The following is a 22,374-nucleotide window of genomic DNA, read 5'->3' on the forward strand; positions in this document are numbered from 1 at the left end:
AAAAGCCATTTGGGCTTAGAAATGGAAGAGTGGAAATCACTGAGGTGAAGAGTGTTAGTTCTCACATAGAATAATTAATAGGCCAGGGTTTGGAGAACAAGAGACAGAAACAAGACACTTGTCTTAACAGCATAAAGTCTTTGCAGATGAGTTAGGAATGAAAAAAGGCAAGGGCCATATTGTGTTGCACTTCCACCAATTAACCTGCTTCATGATGTTCCTTTGAACATCTGTGATTAATGCTGAACATTTTAAAACAAAGCCTGGGATGAGTCCTGAGCAGGTGCCTAAGGAACTACTTTCTAAAATAAATTGCTTGGCAGCTTGTGGCTAAGCAGTCACTTTCAGTGTGGTGTAACTTTTCCTTCTAGGAGCTGAAAATACTCTGCCCATGTATTCAAATCACTAGCAAACTTGCTCTGCAGCCAATTATGAACCTCATTCTTTATTAAAGGCACAAAGTCATGTATTGGTTTACTCCCTTGAGCTGAAAAACAAGAAGTAGGGGTGGGAAGCAGAAAAGTGCGGACAGGATTCATTGTAAACAAATTTGTGTTCAAAACATCCACAGGGTGTCATATTAGTAAACTAGAACATCTTGATATGTGGGCATTTATACTTGATTTTCTAGGCTCAGAAATAACCTTCAGACTTTAAATAACTCAGTCATAAGGAACAGAAGAGACTTGACAACTATCTTACTTTATCTACAAAGATAAGGTTAATAGTTTAAATTGACCTGAATAAAGAAAACACATAATAATATAAGTATATTTCTATGATAATCAAATCCATATAAATTATAGTTTTATTAAATATATCTCTCTCTCCTCCATGTGTGTGTATGTGTGTGTGTGTAGGAGCTCAATTAAAAACTTAGGTTAGAAAAGTATTCAAAAGATAATCTCTCTCCCAGGCCCAACATTCCAGTCTTACATTATTTCTGAGACTCATCAAAGAATGGATGACAGCAGGGACAGAATGTTAAAGATGAGATAAATATATTGTAAAAAAAAAAAAAAAAACCTTCAAAATTGAAGTGGTTTGAGAATTTACCTTCTCATAAAATGGTTCCCAATGAAATGGAATTTATGCTTAACCCAACTCATGCTTTCTCCTCATTTCTATGACTTCACAAAATGGGGTCATCTGTCCTCCCAGTTTTTCTGTGATGGGGACTCATTACCTTGCAATGACCCCCTTCTAGTATTAAGAAAATATTGTCACAACTACTAGCATTTATATGACTTATTGAGCCATTACTCCGTCTTAGGTACAGAGCTAAGAGCTTTATGGGCATTATTTCATTTATTCTGCACAATAATTCCATGTGATAAGTATGCTATTATACCCAATTTATAGATAATGAAACTAAAGTTTAGGAAGCATTGGAAGTAGGCACAAAGTGACAGAGTCAACAGCAGAATAAGACAGTAACAAGGCTCCACTTTTCATAATCAGAATTCTGGTTTTGCCTTCTGGGGTCTCCAAGAGCTATCCCTTTCAACAACAGTTCATCTCTATAGTGGTTTCTTTTCCGGATGCTTGATGAATGGTAAGATGAGGAACTGTGGAAATAGAAGAATTAAGCTTTTATATTTTCTCCTCTTCTATACAGTATATATTCACCTTAACTCTTTTTCTTCCAGGCAGGCAAAACGAAGATGGTTAATTCTGTCTCATAATTTTGGTCTAATAATTGAAAGATTATGTCTAAGTAAACTGAGTTGTACACATGTGACACATAACAGATAAATTTATATTCAAAAATTCTTTTAGTTTCTTTTTCAATACCCACCAAATCCTAAACCAGAGGATCTACCCTAGAGTGGAACTATCCTAAATAATTAATCTAAATAGGTTATTCATCACATGTAGTCTCCTTTACTGGCTTTTGTTTCTAGGGATATGCAAATTAACATCTTTGCAAAGATTGGCTTTTAATCTGTTGCACCAACCAAGGACAATGCATGCAGCAAACCTAGACCCTCCTGTTCAGATCTAACCAATGGAGAGCTCATTCTCCGCGGTAGAGGGGATAGTTGGGTCTGCCTCTGGCATGAACACTTATGGCCCTGACTTCATCACTTTCCCTTGGTGGGGAGGCTTAGTGAGCACATAGAAGAAGGGGTAGAAGGCTGTCCACATGAGACCTGATAAGCTTTGGCAATACGGTGGGGGAGGAGGTCCCCTTCTGTCAGAGGTCTAGGGGAAGGGAAGAGGGTAGAAGACAGATGGGAATGGAAAGATATGAGTGAGGGGATAACATTCAAGTTGTAAGCTGAATAATTTATAATAAATTAAAATGAAAAAAGAAAAAAATGGCTTTTAATAATAGCTGATAACTATTTGTCAATTATTCCCAGAAGTTTTGATGATGACTAAACTTCTAGTATTAGGAAACATATATTATCCACATTAGTGGCAGAAATCTTATATTATATTCAGTGCTGTGAGAAACCACAAGAATTATGTTATCAGATAGAACCATCCACAGGACAGTAACAAGTATAGAGGAAGCTAAGTAGATTCATAAAGACTCTAAGGGTTTTAAAAGAGCAACCAAGTTTTTTGCATCAAAGAAAGTCAGACTTATTGACATAGTGGCATATGATACAGATTACAGATAAAATTTTCTCATAAGACTCATGTGTTGCATGCATAGTCACGAGATGCAACATGTAATCACTAAAAGGAGACTGGATAATGAATAATATCATGTAATCAGATGACCTATAAGTATAATATATTTTGGTGGCATTATTGGGAAGTCAAATGTCACTGGGTGGGGAGTACATCTTTTTAGGATGTGCATTACCCCTTCTGATCTTTGTTTATGTGCTAGCTTACAGAAGATGAACAGGTTTGGTCTGCCACACCTTTCTGCCATGATGTTGCTCTTTGGCTAGACACAAGAAGCAACAAAGTCAGGTGCTCATGAATGGAAATTCTAAAGCCACAAGACACAAAATATCTCTCATCATTTAATTTATTACTTTAGACATCCGTTATAATCAAGGGGAAAATAACATACAGTGTATCTCTCAAAATTCCACTGAGGCACCTTTCAATCCTTACAAATAAGAATAGCCAGGCTCCACCTCCACCTGGCTAACTAGGTCGTAGGGGTTACTAGACATGTGTAGATGATTTATAGATAGCATATGGAGAAAAATGTTAAATTAGACAAGCTCATGATAAGATTTCTTACATTTCTTCAGGGTGTGCTTAGTGGACAAAAGCCACTCATGGCCGTGAAGAAGTCCAAGAAAAAAAAAAGGTAGAAGTTGTCAAAGACTTGGATAAGAACTGTGTTCATATCGATTGCTCTTGCCAGCTGGGCTCTGGACAAGTGCTATGTCGTTTTGACCTTTTCCTCATAATGGGCTGTAAGCATCAAGTATAACTATATAGTAACACAAGGTCAGAATTCATTTTCTTCCGAAGACGGGACACATTACTCAGCCCCATCTAATACTTCAGTACCACAGACAGCTCAATGCATAAGCCTGGCTGAGAGCTTTCCCTGCTGAGAAAGGGCCAGCACCTTGGTAGCTTAAGAGTCCTGGGGGACAGTGAGGAAGGATGAAGGCTGTCCTAGCAATATGGTCCTTAGGGGACCTGGTTTCATCTGGATCTCCTTATAGTTGACATGAGATGTTCTCCTGACAGGCCTCATTGTGATCTCTTCCCCCATGTATCCAGTCATTTAAAAGAATCTACATATAATCTAGTTATATAACTATCATTAAACTGTGCACCTTCTACCAGTGTTTATGTAGTTATGACAGAACATTGTGCATTTATGATTATCGATGCAAAACAATGACATTGGGACAGGGAAATAGGCATTATCATTGCTTCTTGCTCCTTCTCCTGCTATGCAACAGCCTAATATTTCTGAGAACTACAGTTAGGACTCCGTCTAACCATGCAACAAATAAAAGATTGATCTTTTCTCTTTTCTACTCCAGAGAAGACTGGCTTCTACTTATCAATGAGTCCCTGTCCTTTTTATGTCATCTGTGAAAAATAAGGAGCATGTTTGACTATTATTGAAGGGAAGAGATGAGGAACACATAGAGATTCCGAGATAGAAGAACTAGGGGCTAAACTGGGGAAGACAACACAATGCCATCCTCCTGATGTCAAGTACTGCCTGAACTTAGTATTTCTCCTGAGGCTGAGAAGATAGATGACCAGATCGATGACCATAATGTGTGCATCTCTTGAACTAGCAAAGTCACTTTCATCTGGTCGGGGGCATGCCTCAGTTTCCGAATTATCTTTATTTTCTATATATGGGGCACTATTGTATATTGACCAACAACATTCTCTGTCACTTCTACTATCCTCTTCTCCAGCTACATGTCTGAAAAATTGATAATCATCTAGAAGAAGGAGGTATCATCCTGACAGTATACCAATTAGTCAAATAGAACTATCATCACAATTTTGTAAATATGAATATCCAGTCACAGAAAGGCAAAGTAGACAAGATAGCAAACATTTGAAGTAAGTTATCCTGTAATGAACATTTCTACACATGTGCAAACCAATAGCTAAAGCTTGGTTATCTCTACCTCCTAAAATAGAACAGCTAGTGAGTAGTGACTGTTTAGTGATCCTAGGTGTATGTAAGGTGTGGGGCAGCCCATTCACAGTGGTTTTATCCAGTTCATGTTTGCTATTTCTATCTCCTCATCTTAATTTTGCAGCTACACATAGACTTTGGTAATTCATCTAGTTCTGAGCTTTATGTAACAAATTGCCTATATTTTCTTATAAATTCTGTTTTGTTTTCTTCTCCTTCTCCTCTTTTTCTTCTCTCTCTCTCTTTTTCTCTCTCTCTCTGTCTCTCTCAGTCTCTCTCTGTCTCCTCTCTCAGTCTCTCTCTCTCTGTCTCTCTCAGTCTCTCTCTGTCTCTCTCAGTCTCTCTCAGTCTCTCTCTCTCTCTCTCTCTCTCTCTCTCTGTCTGTCTGTCTGTCTGTCTCTCTCACACACACACACACACACACATATTTCCTATCTTATATGTATTTATTATACAATAGGGATGAAACAGGAGATTTTTATAGAGATTTGAAAAACAACTTACATGCACAAAATGCATAAAGTGACAGTCACAAGTATATATTATCTTCAAAGTAATTCTATTGTGTTTATGATAAAAGTATGAAAATATTAAGTTGACTTATAAATGAGGAGAGTGTTCATGGAGGCACTCTCTCTGCCCTGCAGAAGGATTAGATATGAATGATTCTGGACAAAGGAAAACACTGTCTTCAGTTTACCTTTAGTTTATATATATAATGCTGAGCCCCCAAACCTCCAATGGATAATTCCATATCCATGGTGATAAGATGCCCTTGCTTGAACTCAGTGGGCCGCAAAAGAGAAAAACATGAATTGGAGAAAGGAATGTAGGAAGAAGGGGACATGAGAGTAAATAGAATATATCTTATACATGAATAAAAACATCAAAGTACATATGTCAACTGTTAAGAACTAAAATGGAAATTAAGTTAAGTTGCATTCTCATGAAGACCTTTTTAAAAACACTCATGTTAAACTTTGGTATATTCTCAATGGTACAGCAAATAGAAAGGATTGGGGAGGAGGTATCGGCCACCCAATGGAGGACTGTTTTTTAGAGGTCACTTTAGCAATAGACATCAAGCATCTTAATCAGTTCCTTGGACATGTTTTGCTAATGACCATGGTGACTACATTGTCTTATTAATTCAATTTAATTTGCTGAAGAATAAGTGGTAGAATTTGCAAGATAGTTGTTATAGGAATCAAGATATGAACATTCCCCCAGACCATTCAAACATTCTAGTAAAACTCATACAATTTTCATTGTCATATGCTTTTAATTATGTAATTCTCTTTGGGGTGCATTTTAAAATTTGAAACAGGTTTAAGAAGCTTGATCAAACTCTTCGATCTTCTGAATGAGCCCAGTGCTTCTTCACTCATTTTTGAACTCTTCTTTTAGTTAACAAACCTTCTGTTAAAATATAATAAAAGAGCCCTTTAATTTAGTTCTAATAATCAGGCATTTAAAGAAATGAGTACTTCTTCTAGAGCTATGGGGTGCCCCTTTGTTCTGAAGTTGTGCCATGCATGGTGGTATTAATCATTGGGGTACAAGATGACAAGTACTTGTAGATTATTGTCAATGCTGGGCTCTTACCATCTGCAATGAAGTGCTCAGGCACATGCAAAGTCACCTTCACAGTAAGTGGACAGGACATCTGGTTGCCACACACCATGGCCAAGATGCAGGAGCTCACAGCAATCAGTGTCAAGGCTGTCTTGTTCACTGGGCTTTTCAGCAAACCTGAAAAACAAATACACAAAGATATAAATCCATCAGGTGAGGATATGAGGATGGTGTGGAGGTAGTGGATTCTATAGTTCCTGAGTGTGAATATTAACCAGAAAGAAAAAGAAAGGAGGGAGGGAGGGAGGGAGGGAAGGAAAGGGAGGGAACAATAGAAAAGAAGACATGAAATTGGGATGAGGCTGTGCTATGGGGTATTTGAGAAGACTTGCAGGGAAGAATTGGGGGTGGACATAATTACATTTCTTTGTACAAATGCACAAGATTATCAAAAACAAAGAAAAATTAATAAACAAAATTTGAAATTACATTTATGACAGAGGAGTATGGATAAACCATATTTTCCGACCTCTTACTGTATTTTGGCTTAAACATGTGAAAATAGGCTTGCTGATTCTTTTGGCTAAAAAGGAAAAAGAAAAGAAAAGAAAAAGAAAAAGAAACCAGCTTCTAAAAATTTGCAATCCTCCCATTTCAATTTAGTGGGTCATTCTTGATAATAATGGTACAGTATTAAACTCCCTTTAGAACATAAATGAAGACATCCTATGGTACTATTTACTAAGAGATAGCAGATCAAGTATGTTCTTTGGGGTGAGACTATTCTGGATTCAAATTTGATTCTTATCCCTTTTTTTCTCCAAATTTAATAACAACAACAATAATAATAATTATTATTATTATTTATTCAGATTATATCTCAATTGCTATCCCTTCACTTGTACCTCCCCACTTCCCTCGATTCCCTCCATCGTTTGCTCTATTCTCCTCCCCTAGACCTCTGACGGAAGGGGACCTCCTTATCCCTTCTTATGTCTTGAATTTAGAATGTTACCAGAAGGCCCATGCACTGGAAACTTGATTGCTCAATTCATTCAAGGTGCCAAATTGGGACTTTAAAAAGTGATCAGATGATAAGCAATCATTTGTTCCCATTAATGGATAATTGCATTCATACATGAGTTCATGGTTGGAGGAACTGCTGGGGTAGACATGAGGAATCAGGTAGAGAATCAGGTCACTCCGGTGGAGCATGTACTGGAAGGGTATTTCTTGTCTTTAGACTCTTCCCCAACACTCTACTGTTCTCTGATTCTCATCCACTATATGATCCAAAAACAATGGAACCAAAGGAGTATCAACTAAAACCTCTGAAACCATGAACCAGAATGAATCTCTCGTCCTTTAAGCTCAGTGTGTTGTATACTTTGGCACAGTGATGGAAAGCTGGCTAATACACCCCTCACTGACCATGTGAATTGCCTCATTCTCAAAACCTCTATTCCCTGGGCTGCTGGATAGCTTTTGTCAACTTAATGCAAACAATAGTCACCTGGAATGAGGGAATGTCAGTTGAAGAATTTACTCCATCAGATCATCCTTTGGGCATTCTGTGGGGGCATCTTCTTGGTTGTTTATTACTAGAGAAATGCCTGGCTCATTGTGAGCTGTGTCACACAAGGACAAATAGTCTTGAATTGTATAAGAAAAACAGCTGAGCAAGCCAGAGAAAGCAAGTCATTAAACAGCATTCCTCTGTAGTCTGCTTCAGTTCCAGCCCCAAAATTGCTGCCTTGAGTTCTTTTTGACTTCCCTTCATGATGGACTATAGCTTATAAGCTGAAATAAACTGTTTCCTCCACAAGTTGTCTTTGTTTGTGGTTTTATCACACCAACAAAAGTAACTGGGTTACTTGGCATACATGCTGAGGATCATATTAAATATCTTAAAGGACTGACACAATGATCACACAGTGATGCATATAGAAAACCTGCCATAGAGAAAAATTTCATAGTCAGAAACTGTTTAGCATAACTCAATTTCATCAGTATGGACTGAAAACTTAATTTGTGAAACATGCATTGCATAGACTTTGGATATAGTCAGACAGGAAAGTGCTGACTTTGAGCACAAAGGCCTGAGTTTAATTACCACAACACAGTTTTAAGAAGCCAGCACAGTGTGTACAACTTTGACCCCAGGACTGGGGAAAAAAAGAAGGCATACACCAGGGCCTCATTATTCAGCAATCTTAGTCAACAAGGCAAATTCTAGAACAACTGGAGACCATAGCTTAAAAATCAAGATTGACAGCCCCTGAAGAACAACTGTGGTTGACTTCTGGCCTTCATGTGCATGAACACACGAGTATATGTGCAACCAGATCCAAGTCCACCTGACACACATGAACATGTACTTAGAATCCCCACCCAATCCACCACTTTTTAGGAATTCACTTACAGGCTAGGAGAAAAACCCAGACTTGCCTTTCCCTGATTAGATTCCTAAGCAAACTGTGTTAAAATCTAAACAAGAGGGCAGAATGTGTGAAGGAGAATTCCGCATGGGTAAATTAAAGTAATTTTATAGAAGCGGTGGAATAAGTAGATTAGATCTGCATGGCCAGGCTCTGGGGACAGTAAACAGATTTGGAGTCTCTCCTAAGACTCCTTTGATCCTCATTCATTGAGATTTTCCTCTTTGCCTCTTCTTTTAAGCTGTAGATTATTGGCATTTACACTGTAGTTTTAAATTTTTCTTTACTTCTTCACTTTGGAAATTGCACATATGTCTGAGGCCATCTCACAAGCATGACAAATACAACCCATTAAAAATAACATATCTTTTCAAAGTGTCCTCCTGTTTCAGACTTCCTAAATATTGGAGGCATTACTGTTTAGATGACTAGATGCTTAAATGTCATCTTTTGGTCTTTCATCTTCTCACTTTACAAAAACAATACAGTCCCACAGCCTCAGTTTTTTTTAAGTTGTGAAATATTCTAGTAAAATAGTTACAGTTGTATAATGACATAGATTTGTAATACAATGTCAATTGATAATGTTATTGATCAGGGAAACAGGGGGAAGACTGCACATACTGCTGGACTAAAATGGTTCCAAAGGAATGCGTTAATAGATTATACAAATATGCCACTATGGACTGGACTGTGTCCTGAAAATTCGTGCATGGAAGCTTAGCCTTAATTGTGACTTTTCTTGTAGTGAATGTTTTAAGTTTAGATATAGGCAGCTAGCTTAAGTGAATTCGTAAACAGGGGCACTGCTGTAGTCTGATTTTTCATTGCTGCGAAAAAATGTTAAACAAAGGCAATTTTTGGTAGAGAAGGACTTAATCTAGCTTATATTTCCTGATCATATCCCATAACTGTGAGAAAATAACTTTTTCTATGAAGTTGGTATTTTCAGCCACCCTCCCTCCCCATTCCTTCTGTTGCCTGCTTGTAGGATAAGAAAGGTGTCTGCACATATGCCAACTCATTCCTTGCTGAAACCACTGGAGCTATTTTATAGCATCTGTTCACAGTGTGCGGTCCGCATTCATCAGCCTGGCATCTACAGCCTAAAACAAAGACACCCCCCGCCACACACACACATAAAGGCCTCATGTGGTTTCTGTTACCAGTCCTAGGTACTAGTTTGGCTGAAATGTCAAAATACCCCCAAAGTAAGCAACACCATCATATTGTCCATGTTACCTGTTGTTTCTGTAGACATTACTCCATCTGTTCTCTTAACCCTACCTCTTTCCATCATTGGTTGAGAATCACAGTAAATGGAAGTTCTTCATATTCTCCTCAGATAAACATGCTTAATGTTTTCCCCAATATCTTGTTATAAGTGTCATATGTTTGAATAATTGGTCCTCCATTGGAAAAACTGTTTGGGAAAGACCTGGAGTTGTGGCCTTGTTGGAGGAGGTATGTCATTGTGGGTAGGCTTTAAGGCTTCAATAGTAAGTGTACACTGGACCAGAGTTTAGTAATGTGTGTGTGTGTGTGTGTGTGTGTGTGTGTGTGTGTGTGTGCGTGTGTGTGTATATATATGTGTGTGTGTGTGTATATGTATATGTATATATATGTATGTATACACACAAAAATCTCTGTGCATACCACCCAAGTGCCTCCAGTACAATATCTGAAACATGGTAGCATCTCAGTACATGCATAGTCATTTTCAAAATTATGGAGATATTATCACCAACATAATATGGACACTGACCATTCAAAAAGAATGCTAATTAGCATAGCCATCCCAATTGGCTCCAGTGTAACAAGAAACCTAATGGTATCTAAATTTGGAATTTTATAAATACATTTTTTCTGTTAATTACAGTGAGTTGCTTGAGAGAAAAATCACATATCCTACATTGTACACCTTTCATGCATAACTGAATCCTGGGACCTAGAAGTTGCTTAGTTTAAGAAAGGGATCTTGACAGGTGGTAGTGTGGTGCACTTCTTGTGGCCCATGCCTTTAGTCCCAACACTCAGGAGGCAGAAGCAGGTAGATCTGTTAGTTGTAGGCCAGCCTGACGGAGGGGCCAGGGGGGGGTGAGAGAGAGAGAGAGAGAGAGAGAGAGAGAGAGAGAGAGAGAGAGAGAGAGAGAGAGAGAGAGAGACAGAGAGAGAGAGAGAGAGACAGAGAGAGAGAGAGAGAGAGAGAGAGAGAGAGAGAGAGAGTCAGTCCCAGGATATCCACACCTTCACAGAGAAACCCTGTCTCAGAAAAAAAAAAAAAAAAGAAAGGAAATAAGTAAGTAAGTAAGTAAGAAAGTAAGTAAGTAAGTAAGTAAGTAAGTAAGACAGAAAGAAAAAAGAAAAGAGAAAAGGATCTTTGCCTTTCTTCCCAATCCTAAAACAATCAGGGTGTCATATAGAAGGAGCTATTCACACATATTTAGTTGTTAGAATTGTAGAACAATGGGTAAGTGAAAGAATAAATTAAAATATAGCTCGTTCTGGTGTCAAGAAGTGGGATATTCCTAAAATTTAAAATGACTGCAGAGTAAAAAGAAAGAAAAAATTTTTTATTTCTTAACCAAGTGTCCCAAATGGCTAAGGTAGCAACATTTTAGTAGCTTTACAGCATGTATAAAAGCTAATACCAATGTTATCCAAGAAAAAGAAGATTCACGAGACTTGAGAATAGTGAATGGAGCTCACCTTAAATAGCTACCATAGCACTCATTACTTCATACATAACAAGTAGTGGAGGAAGTTTATAAGTCAAGAGTCTATTGATTTTACTCTTGGGCTAGGGGCATGCAAGGAAAAGCTTAGCATGAAAAAAAAATCTTAGATGAATGGAGTCTGAATGATGGGGTATGAGTAGTGTTTGGAGCTGGTGGCTTGGGGACAGAATGTCAGCGGTAGTCTGAATGAGGGAGGCTTCTGTTGGCTCATATGTTTGAATGATTGATTCTCAGTTGGTAGTATTGTTTGCAAGGTTTTAGGAGGTGTGGTTTTGTCAGCAGAGATGTGTCACCAGGTATGAGGTATCAAAAGACTTGTGCCATTCTCAGCTCTCTTTCTCTTATGGTTGTCTCAAGATGAGAGTTACTGTTCCAGTATCATCATGACTACCTGCCTGCCTGCTTATTGCTTGATAGCCAGGACTCTAATCTTCAGACACCGAAGGCATACAATGAAATGCTTTTTAAAAATAAGTTGCTTTGTTCACATGGTTTTATAACAGCAATAGAATGAAACTAAGATGATGGTCCATCTAGTTAGTAACATGAAACAAAACTCTGTTTCTGAGAAATATTCTCCTTCCCTAGTTCATGCAACATTAGATATGGATGGGACCAAGAATTTATCAGGAATGTTACCAGAGCACACAAAGCTGATTGCAAGGCCAAGGAAGATGCCCAAGGCCAGGACAGATTGCTCACCCTCTTTCAATGAGCCATTACTGAACTAATCATATCCATCTAGTCATGGAAACCTTCACCACAATCCAGGATCTTTATTTGTTTTATTTTTAAATATATTTTATTAACTTATTCATATTACATCTCAATGATTATCTCATCCCTTGCATCCTTCCATTCCTCCCTCCCTCCCATTTCCCCCTTACTCCTCTCCCCTATGACTGTGACTGAGGGATACCTCCTCCCCCTCTATATGCTCATAGGTTATCAAATCTCTTCTTGGTAGCCTGCTATCCTTCCTCTGAATACTTCCAGGCCTCCTCATGCAGGGAACATTGTCAAATATGGGGCACCAGAGTTCTTGTGAAAGTCAGTCCCCACTCTCTACTCAACTGTGGAGAATGTCCTGTCCATTGGCTAGATCTGGGTAGGGGTTTGAAGTTTACTGCATGTATTGTCCTTGGCTGGTGCCATAGTTTGAGCAGGACCCCTGGGCCCAGATCCACCCATCATAATGTTCTTCTTGTAGGTTTCTAGGATCCTCTGGATCAGAAGTAGAAATATTTTAGCTGTCTAACGTGCTTTTCCTAAGAAAGAGTGATAAAATGACCTATACATTAGGAATGTTGAAAGAGTTAATGGTGGCACATTTTATCAAATGCTTCACACTTGTTGTGGTACACAGTAGACACTTAACATAATAACAATTTCTAAGACAGATGTAGAAACATATCTGACATGGTTTCTGTATTTATTTACTTCTGTATCCAACACATTCTCAAATATATTACGAATAATGTTTCTTTGCTGAAACAGAAGACAAAAAAATAGACAGTGAATGGAAGTTCATACAATAAGGGTCAAAGTAGTAGAAAGAATAAGATTAAACAGCCTCTTGGGGAGACCATTTGCTAAGAAAATGTCTTAATTACCATAGTTGTCTCAAAAAATTTGGAGGAAGGAAGGACACACATAGGTCAAGTCTGTACTAAGGCCAGATGCTGATGAGGCAGCCTCTATGGCTTGGGGAGTTGCCATGGAAACTGAAAACTTCACAGTGGGACAGAAGCAAAGGTGATTTCTTAAGATTTTTTTGGCCAAAAGATCTGATTATAAGCACCTACATTAGAATAAGTTGTGTAGAGAGCATCAAGCTGAAAACTATCTATCCCGTAATACTCCCCCTATAAAAGCGATTACATTGCTCCTTTAAGAAGCACATACCAGACATAAAAGTCTCCATCTGTCCATCCAGTGTAATTTTTTTGACTCTTAGGTTTTTCAAGATATAATGCAGATGATAGTGAGCAAAATCACCAATGTCATTGAAGCTTACAATATAGAAGGAGAATTACTTGATTTAATTTTCCCAGCAGATTTCTGCTACCATATATACTTTCCAAAGAGGTACACAGCAATTTAATGAGTTGCCTAATACTGCTCAATTCATTTGTTGAAGAATAAGAAGAACCATTCCTGTGCCTTCTGACCTCATCATGAAACAGAGACTCTTATCTTCCACTCCAGCATGGTATGAGGACCATTACCTCACTGTGGAATAAAGGTTCCCGGCATCATCAGGTAGTTAAAGGCAACATGGCTTTGGGAGATGAACATATTTCCATGTTCAAATCTTGTTCTAACCATAAAATCTCCATGTTACACTTGTAAATTGACACACCCACAGAAAATAAAGAATTTGCCACTGACAAATGGGAAGGGTTATTTTCTTATAGTCAACATGATGCCAAGACAAGATAATGTCAATGTAGTTAGATCCAAACTCCAAAGACTGTTACATCCAAGGCCTATTATGAGCACCTGCAGTTTTTGGTTTGCATTCTCATTTGCAATCACCTTCAGAATCACTAGCAGGGGAAGGTGCTATGCTGCAGGAATGAGATTCCACTGGGACATATTGACTGCTGCAGCAGAAAGTTAAAAATCTAATTTCCCTTTCATTCCTCCTCCCTAGAACCCCTCACCCTCTCTTGTGGCTGATGAGAATAACATAAAATGCATTCCTTGAGAAGTTCAAGAAGAAATTCCTAAGCATTGTTGATCCCCACACTGCTCATAATTGGGCATTTGATTGGATCTTAGTTTGGAAATGCCAATTTGAGAAAAGAAAATCAAATTTAAGTTAAATTTCGAGCGGAATCAACCACATTTTTAAAATGGAAAAAATGGATGTAACCCTATCAGTTCTCTGTGTGTGAAAAAAACTGAAAGTTGTTGTATCCCCATTGGCTCCTTCTTCCTTGTAGTCACAAAAGATAGAAACCCAAGTCCAGTGTAGACAGCCAATTTCTTTAAGTGGCATAGTGCACTAGGATGAAGGACAAGGGTATTAAAAATGAAGGACACTAGCCAGAGACATCCAAGAGGGAAAAATCATGAATATGACTAGAAAGACACTGGCTTTCATTATAATAAGGAAGTTTGTGGATGTTGGGAAGCAAACTTAGGTCTTCTGGAAGAGCAGTAAGCTCTTAACCACCTAGCCATATCTCCACAAGCATGAGATTCTTAGCACCTCACTTTTATAATCTATAAAATGGCAGTGGTAATTTCTAATTGGGAGAGAAGATATGGGAATAGTAAGTACAATTCCTGGCTCATACCTTTGGCTTTGTAAGCTCTCATTGCTTTTCTCTTTATCTCATCTCCTTAAATACTCACAGCCATACATGAGCAACAAAGAGATATGTGGCACTCTTGCCTATGCTGCAATCCTGGATTGTATAGGTAGCTTCTGACTCCTGTGAATAAAGATATAGTGTTCTCATTTGAGAAGTAATTCATCCAGTAAAAAGATTATTATTGTATATATACACACACATTTGTCCACGTGTGTATGTGTGTATGGTGGCTAGAAGTGCAAACTTAGTGTCAATCCTCAGGATCTGCTCATCTTATTTTTAAGGACAAACCCAGGGACTGCTGATTCAGCTAGATTAGCTTGACCACTCACCCCGAGGATCTATCTACCTGTCTTCTCCCAGCTTTTTAAAAATGTGTGCTTTAAGGACTGAAATCAAGTTCTTAGACTACCAAGACAATCAATTTACCCATCTACTCAATCCCATTAAATAGTCATTTAATGTTCATCTAGTTTATGAAATGCTTCATATTGCATACCATTCTATATTCCTTTGCTTGTGGCATGCTTGAATGTAGTAGGTGCTCAATAAATGTCAACTGAATAGGAAATCTAAGCACAAATGAATGTTTAAATGCTGTTTTCCCTACCACAAAGAGATGTCAGCATCAGAATATTGTTTCATTTACCATAGAAAAATGTAATCACTTACTGTCTTTGTTAAGTGCTGGGCTCTACCTGGTCAAAAGTCATTTGAAAAGCCTATGTCAATTCTCTAATCTACCTGCAGATCAGGTGACTAGCACAGATCATGATAGGACCTCATTAACCTTGCAGATTGCCCCATGGGATTCCTGTAGCTCCTGAGCTCCTGAGATTCTGTGTCAACTTGCTGTATTTCTGGAAACTAAAATTGGGACACACTGTCTGACAATTCCAAGTATCACGCCAGAGGCAGGCAGAAAAACAGGTGAAAATGGAGCTTTCTCAGAAACTCTGGAGTGGGTGGCCATGTTCCCTATTTCTTTTTTATGTTTCGATTCTCTGTGAATTATGGTGTCATCCCTCAATGTGGGCATCTCTTCCTTTATCTCACCCACTTAGACCCATGCATCTCCTTTACTGTCCCCTCTGTTCTAACCCTGAACTAATTCTCTGTGCTCCCTTACCTTCATACTCTCAAATCTGTGGTTTCTTTTGAGTGTCATGTAACTTCCTGAATCTCTCATATTCCATAGGTTTGTCTTCATAAGATTTGTGTGGATGTTTATTAGACTCTTCTTAGAGAGAAAACTCAATGCTTATGAAGCAGTAAGTTTCCTCTCAAGCAGTTTAAAATCTAAAAGGTGCCAGGATCTCATTCTATGAAAACATTCTGCTGTCCTAGCTAAACAGGATGCATCTACTAACTCCTCTTTGGAGCAGTTAGTTAAAGTGGTAGTTACATTGCCCCGAGCTTTTTGTTCTTCAAACTAAATATTGTTAGTTTTATTTTATTTCTCTAAGGTCACATTTTGAGTCCCTTTATAGTACTTTCTAAAGATTGGCTTTTCTTATAATTCTTTCCCAACAAAGAATGGTAGCACTGTTATCACCTCATGACTATTACAATCACCAACATTTATACATTTAAATACAAGACAATATGACTAAATGATGTCATGCACTATCTCATTTAATCGTCACAGAAATGTCATAAGATGGTTCCTCTCATCACTCAAAAGCAGAACGCGAGGCATTTAGAGTCTTTGTTGAGGAGTCAGTCATGATTTTGATAGGTTTGCCTTTATATGTTACTTGGTCTTTTTCTCTTGCAGTTTTTTTTTTTTTTTTTTTTGCTTTGCTATGTACATTTAATGTTTTTATTATTATGTGGCAGGAGGACTTTCTTTTCTTGACTAATCTATTTGGTGTTCTGTAGGCCTCCTCTATGTTTATAGATATCTCCTTTTTTAGGTGGGGGAAATTTCTTCTATGATTTTGTTGAAAATATTTTCTGGTCCTTGGAGATGGGAACGTTCTATTTCTTCTATTCCTATTATTCTTAGGTTTCATTGTTTTCATAGTATCCTTCATTCTTGGATGTTTTGTTTTAGGAATTGTGTAGATTCAACATTTTCTTTGCCAGCTGTATTGATTTCTCCAATTGTATCTTCTATAACTGAGATTCTTTCCTCCATCTCTTGTATTCCATTGCTGATTCTTACCATCTCTAGCTCTTATTTTCTTTCCTTAGCTTTCCATCTTCAGAATTTCTGCAGTTTGTGTTTTTGTTTTGTTCTTTTTTCTGTTTTTTGTTTCCATTTTTTCAGGTTTTGAACCATTTTATTCATTTCTTTCATCTGGTTGTTTGTATTTTCCTGTATTCATTTAATTAATTTATTCATTTCTTCTTTAAGGGACTCTATCTGTTTAAATGTGTTTTCCTGCATTGATTTAAATAATTTATTCATTTCCTCCTTAAAGGCCTCTATTATCTTCATAAGCATAGATGTAAGGCCATCTTTTTGTGTTTTAGTTTTGTCAGTTTACCTAGGGCTTCTTGCAGTTCTTGTGTCTGGAGGAGACATATTGCCCTAGATTTTGTTGATTGTGTTTTTATGCTGGCCTTTAGCCATCTGGTTGTCTCTGGCTTTGCTTGTTGTTCCTGGTGCCTGCTGAATCTCTTGAGGGTACAGAAGGAGCCCTGGGAAGGAGGCTGTATGTTTCTGGAGCAGCCACCATTGGGATGGAGGGTATGGTTATGGACTGGCTGCTGGATCTTAGGGAATAGTCTGCAGTTATCCTCATGTGGCTGTGTCCCAGTTATGCACACAGGAAGGAGACTGGAGTAGGAGTGTCTAGCCTGTGTGATCCCGAGGATCAGCAGGTCTCCTCAGGAACCTAGGAGCCTTCTTCTTGCTAGCAGAACTCCAGAGTCAGCAGCTCTGCCATTCGCTTGCTCTCTCACTCTGTGGTCTCTGAGCTCAAGCCTTTCAGACAGCATGTAATCTGGGTGCTGCCATTTTGGAGTTAAATCTTGTATGCTCCTGATGTCTGGCTGGTCTCCTCAGTGGAGATGAGGAGGCTGTAGACCAGAGTGTGGGACTATTTGCCTGGATCCAAAAAATTAAGGGGCCAGAGGCTATAATTGTGTGCCCCTGGATTCCTAGAGCTTACCGCAAGAAGGTGGGAATAGGTAGGTAGGTAGAATCAGCCTGTTTTCCTATAGAACCCACCAGCCCAGTGGTAGCCCCATCTAGAATTGGCTGGGCCCTTTCTCATTTATCACTAATTGAGAAAATTACTTATAGCTGGATCTTATGGAGGCATTTTCTCAAGTGATGTTCCTTACTTTAAGATAATTACACCACATGCTGGCGAGGATGTGGGGAGAGAGGAACACTCCTTCATTGCTGGTGGGAATGCAAACTAGTACAGCCACTTTGGAAATCTATCTGGTGCTATCTCAGAAAAATGGGAATAGGGCTTCCTCAAGACCCAGCTATTCCACTCCTTGGAATATACCCAGAAGATGCTCCAGCACACAACAAGAAACTTTGCTCAACCATGTTCATAGCAGCCTTATTCATAATAGCCAGAACATGGAAACAGCCTAAGTGTCCCTCAGTAGAAGAGTGGATAAAGAAACTGTGGTACATATACACTATGGAATACTACTCAGTTTTAAAAACAAGGAATTCCCGAAATTTGTGGATAAATGGATTGAGCTAGAAATGACCATGAGTGAGTTAACCCAGAAGCAGAAAGAATCAAATGGTATATACTCACTTATATCTGCATACTAGCCCAAGGGGCATGCCCCATGAAAGCCTTCACTTACCAGGAAACTGGGACAGAGGGGAGGGCATCCTATTGGGACTCTAAATGAGAGACGCATGGGAGAATAGCAAAATAAAAGGATACAGAGGGTCCTAGAAACCTACAAGTAGAACAATATGATAGGCAGATTTGGGCCCAGGGGTCCCACTCAAACTAAGGCACCAGCCAAGGACAATACAGGAGGTAAACTTTAAACCCCTTCCCAGATCTAGCCAATGGTCAGAATATTCTCCACAGTTGAGTGGAGAGTGGGATATGACTTTCTCACGTACTCTGGTGCCTCACATTTGACCATGTCCCCTGGAGGGGGAGACCTGGTGGCACTCAGAGGAAGGACAGCAGGTAGGTAGCCAAGAAGAGACTTGATACCCTATGAGAATATACAGGGGGAGGTAATCCCCCTCAGGAACAGTCATAGGGGAGGGAAATAATGGGAAATTGGGGGGGGGGAGGAATGGGAGGATACAACGGATGGGATAAACATTGAGATGTAACAAGAATAAATTAATTTAAAAAAGAAATGAAAAAGAAAAAAAAACAATAAAAAAAAATTAAAAAAAAAAAGATAATTACAGTTTGTATGTCAAGTTAACATAAGACTATCCAGCATACAGATTCTTTTTCCATGCTCAAATATTCTACATTCTTCACTTTCCAAAATGCTACATTATGTCACTTTCCTTTCAAGTGCCAAAATGTATGTTTGGTATTAAAATACCTAGGAGGACTGTGTTAAATTGTACATCATTTAACCTACCGTTGTCACACAAAGCTGTCATTGTATAGAACAAAGGATGGAAATGATGAGTCAATTTAATTACTTATAACAAGAGTGTTAGTAATATATATACATTCCAATAACGAATGCTTGTCCCAATGCCAGGCACTATCTTATTCTATTTAGAATATTTATTTCTTTATTTTGGTAAGTTTTTGTCAGGTTATTGCCACAAAACCCAAGGTGTCCTTGAGCTCACTTCATGGTCTTTCTTAGTCTCCTCACAAGGATTACTTGGACTGCAGGTGCCTCTAATTGAATGTTGAGTAACCTAGAAGGGTATGTATGGGTTGCTATATCCATTGAATATGGGGAAAATCAAGACTTAATTGGTAATAAAAAATCTTGGGAAAAGTCTTCTGATGAGTTTTGTCCAATCCTATATCTTTATTATTCTGAGATCCCAGTGTAAAAGAAAATAGTTTTAGCAGGTCTGCATGGAGGGTGCAGTTCCGCCCTTTGGGTGTCGGTCCAAGAGTTTTGAATGATGAGGTATTCAATGCATTCTGAAGAGGATGATTGTGTTCCAGAGCTACACAGAAATGTTCACCCCTGAGAGTAGCCTGATTGGGAGGAAACACTTAGTACAATGTATTAGAAATACCCAAGCTGAGATCATCCAAGATTGCATTGATCACACACTGTGTCTGAACTGCAGAACAGCAGTGTCTGCACAGCCACCAAAAGACCATACTGAAAGCTCCAAAACACAGTGCTGGTGTTTCTCAGAAAGAAAGAAATCCTGTCATGTGGATCATCCATGCCCTCCTACCACAGGAGCATGGGACCACGCTCAGGTGAGTCCCCAGGGACCCCGGCCATCACCACTGCCACTGACTCCACCTTTCAGGTTGCTGCCTGGCACAGTTTGGGCCTAAGAGATGACATTCAAGCAGGGACTCCTCTTGAGTCGAGCCAGAGCGAGGACTGCACCACCCACACCACAGGCTGCATGGACCTTCTCTCATAGGCCATGGACATGCTCAGTGCAGAGACATGCAGAGGTGGATACTAGGGGCAGCACTGAGGCAGGGGCCCATGGCAGATGGAGTATGCGATGAAACCAGAGACTCAAGGGGAGCAAATCAACAGAGCTACAAGTTCCCTGGGACAAGAAGCTGAGCTGGGCCAACATCAGTGGTTTCTGCAAGCTACTCAATGAAGACTTTGATGGCCCACAAGATCTGGTACCCACAGGAGTAGGAGGCCATCCAGGCTTAATGCCCAGCAACAATCTGGTGAACTGAATGGGAGCAGAAGAGCTGGCCCTGAGGACAAGGAAGCAGGAGATCTGACCCTGAGGACACAAGAACAGGAGAGCTGTCCTTTAGGATGTGGGAGTAGGTAAGCCAGTCCTGGGGACATGGGAGCCTGAGAGCTGGCCCTGTCTTGAGACTCAGGATCTGGAGAGCTGGCCCTACTCTGAGGACATGGGAGCAGGAAAGCTGGCTTTGTCCTGAGGACATGGAAGTGAAGAGGAGAACAGACCCCAACCCAAGGACATGGGAGTGGGAGAGCGGGCCTTGACCTGAGGACACAGGAGCAAGAAAGCTGGCCCTGCCTTGATGACAGGGGAGCAGGAGAGCAGGCTCTGCCCTGAGGACACATGAGCAGATGAGCCAGCCCTGCCATGAGAACATAGGAGCAGGAGAGTGGGCCCTGTCCTGAGGACACAGGAGAGGGTGAGCTGGTCCTGCTCTGATGACATAGGAATGGGTGAGCTGGCTCTGCTCTGATAATATGGGAGTGGGTGAGCTGGCCCTGCCCTGATGACAGGGGACCAGGAGAGCCATCCCTGCCCTGAGGACATGGGAGTAGGAGAGCCATCCCTGCCCTGAGTACATGGGAGCAGGAGAGCTGGCCCTGACCTGAGGACACAGGAGCTGGTGAGCGGGCCCTGCCATGATGACATGGGAGTGGGAGAGATGGTAGTGCCATGATGGCAAGGGAATGAGAGAGTAGGCCTTGTCTTGAGGACAAGGATTTGGGCCCTGATTCAGGGCTCTGAGTGAACCTAACCACAACATCTACCCCGTGTATGACCTGCTGGAACACAAGAAGGAGCTGGACCTGCAGATTCAAGGATTAACAATCTCCTTGACACACAGCAACAGCAGCATATCCAACAGCAGTCACAGTGAGGATTTGGTAACAATAGTGTAGGCCTCCAACCAGACTCATAACTCATAGCAATGAACATTTGAAAGTAAAATAATGTGGACAAAAGGCTATACTGTGTGATACACTATGCTTCTGTGACAAGATATTTCTTTTGTCTGCTTGTTTTATTTTACTGGGGGGCAGGGAGGAGAGGGATTTTGGGTCATGATGTATAAATCGTAGACATTCAATAAAAATTAAAAAAAAGGGGGATCCAAGATGGCGGCGAGCAGTGTGGACCACGTTTGGAGGCTCCAGTGAACAATTCAGGGAATTGCACAGATTTCTGAGCCAGGAACACCGAGGTCCGAACATCACAGCAGCGGGAGTGCTCCATGGTTCGGAGGGACCAGGGTACGGAGGACCTGTGTGCCCCTGCACACGGGAGGAGCGTGGTTTTTCTCTGATTGTAGCAGCAGCGGCAGAGGCAGCAGCATCAGCGGCACCAGCAGAGGCGGCTGAGGTTTGCAGCTCATAGCCTTCCGGTGGAGGCGATTGGTGTGGTGACTGGTGGGAGTTGCTGCGGGAGAGGGGACTCGGGGCAGGATTTGGGTCGCGTGGAGCCTTTGGACCCAGACTGGACTCGGCGGACAGTTCGGCCCCAGAGTCCCGGGTACTGGCCCGGCCCAGCAAGCAATTCTGCCTGAGGCACTAACTCAGCGTGCCCACAGCTCCCCTGCTGTGGCGCAGGCTTAGTTGACCTCGCAGCTCCATACTAGGCACCACCTCAGCTCAGCGGCAGCTCCCCTGCGGTGACATAGTCTGGGCGGAGCACTTGGTTTCACCACAGGCACTAACTCAGAGCAGCTGCAGTTCTCCTGCTGTGGCGCAGGCTTGGTGACGTGCTCAGTTCCATCCTAGGCACCACCTCAGCTCAGCGGCAGCTCCCCTGCGGTGACACAGTCTGGGCAGAGCACTTGTTCCACCACTGGCGCTAACTCAGAGCAGCCGCAGTTCTCCTGCTGTGGCACAGGCTGGACAGAGCT

At 40.4% G+C, this 22,374-nt stretch overlaps 1 protein-coding gene across 3 annotated transcripts in view; it reads right to left on the reverse strand.

Moving 5' to 3' along the window:
- Astn2 (astrotactin 2) overlaps positions 1 to 22,374 on the reverse strand; it is a 985,961-nt gene that overhangs the window by 589,480 nt on the left and 374,107 nt on the right. For all 3 annotated transcript variants that reach the window (XM_051163215.1, XM_051163211.1, XM_051163209.1), the window contains one exon: positions 6,200 to 6,346. In XM_051163215.1, coding sequence (XP_051019172.1) covers positions 6,200 to 6,346 — 147 coding nt within the window. The remainder of the gene's footprint in view (positions 1 to 6,199; positions 6,347 to 22,374) is intronic.

The sequence above is a fragment of the Acomys russatus genome, chromosome 2 (genome assembly GCF_903995435.1).
Source record: "Acomys russatus chromosome 2, mAcoRus1.1, whole genome shotgun sequence".
NCBI lineage: Eukaryota > Metazoa > Chordata > Mammalia > Rodentia > Muridae > Acomys > Acomys russatus.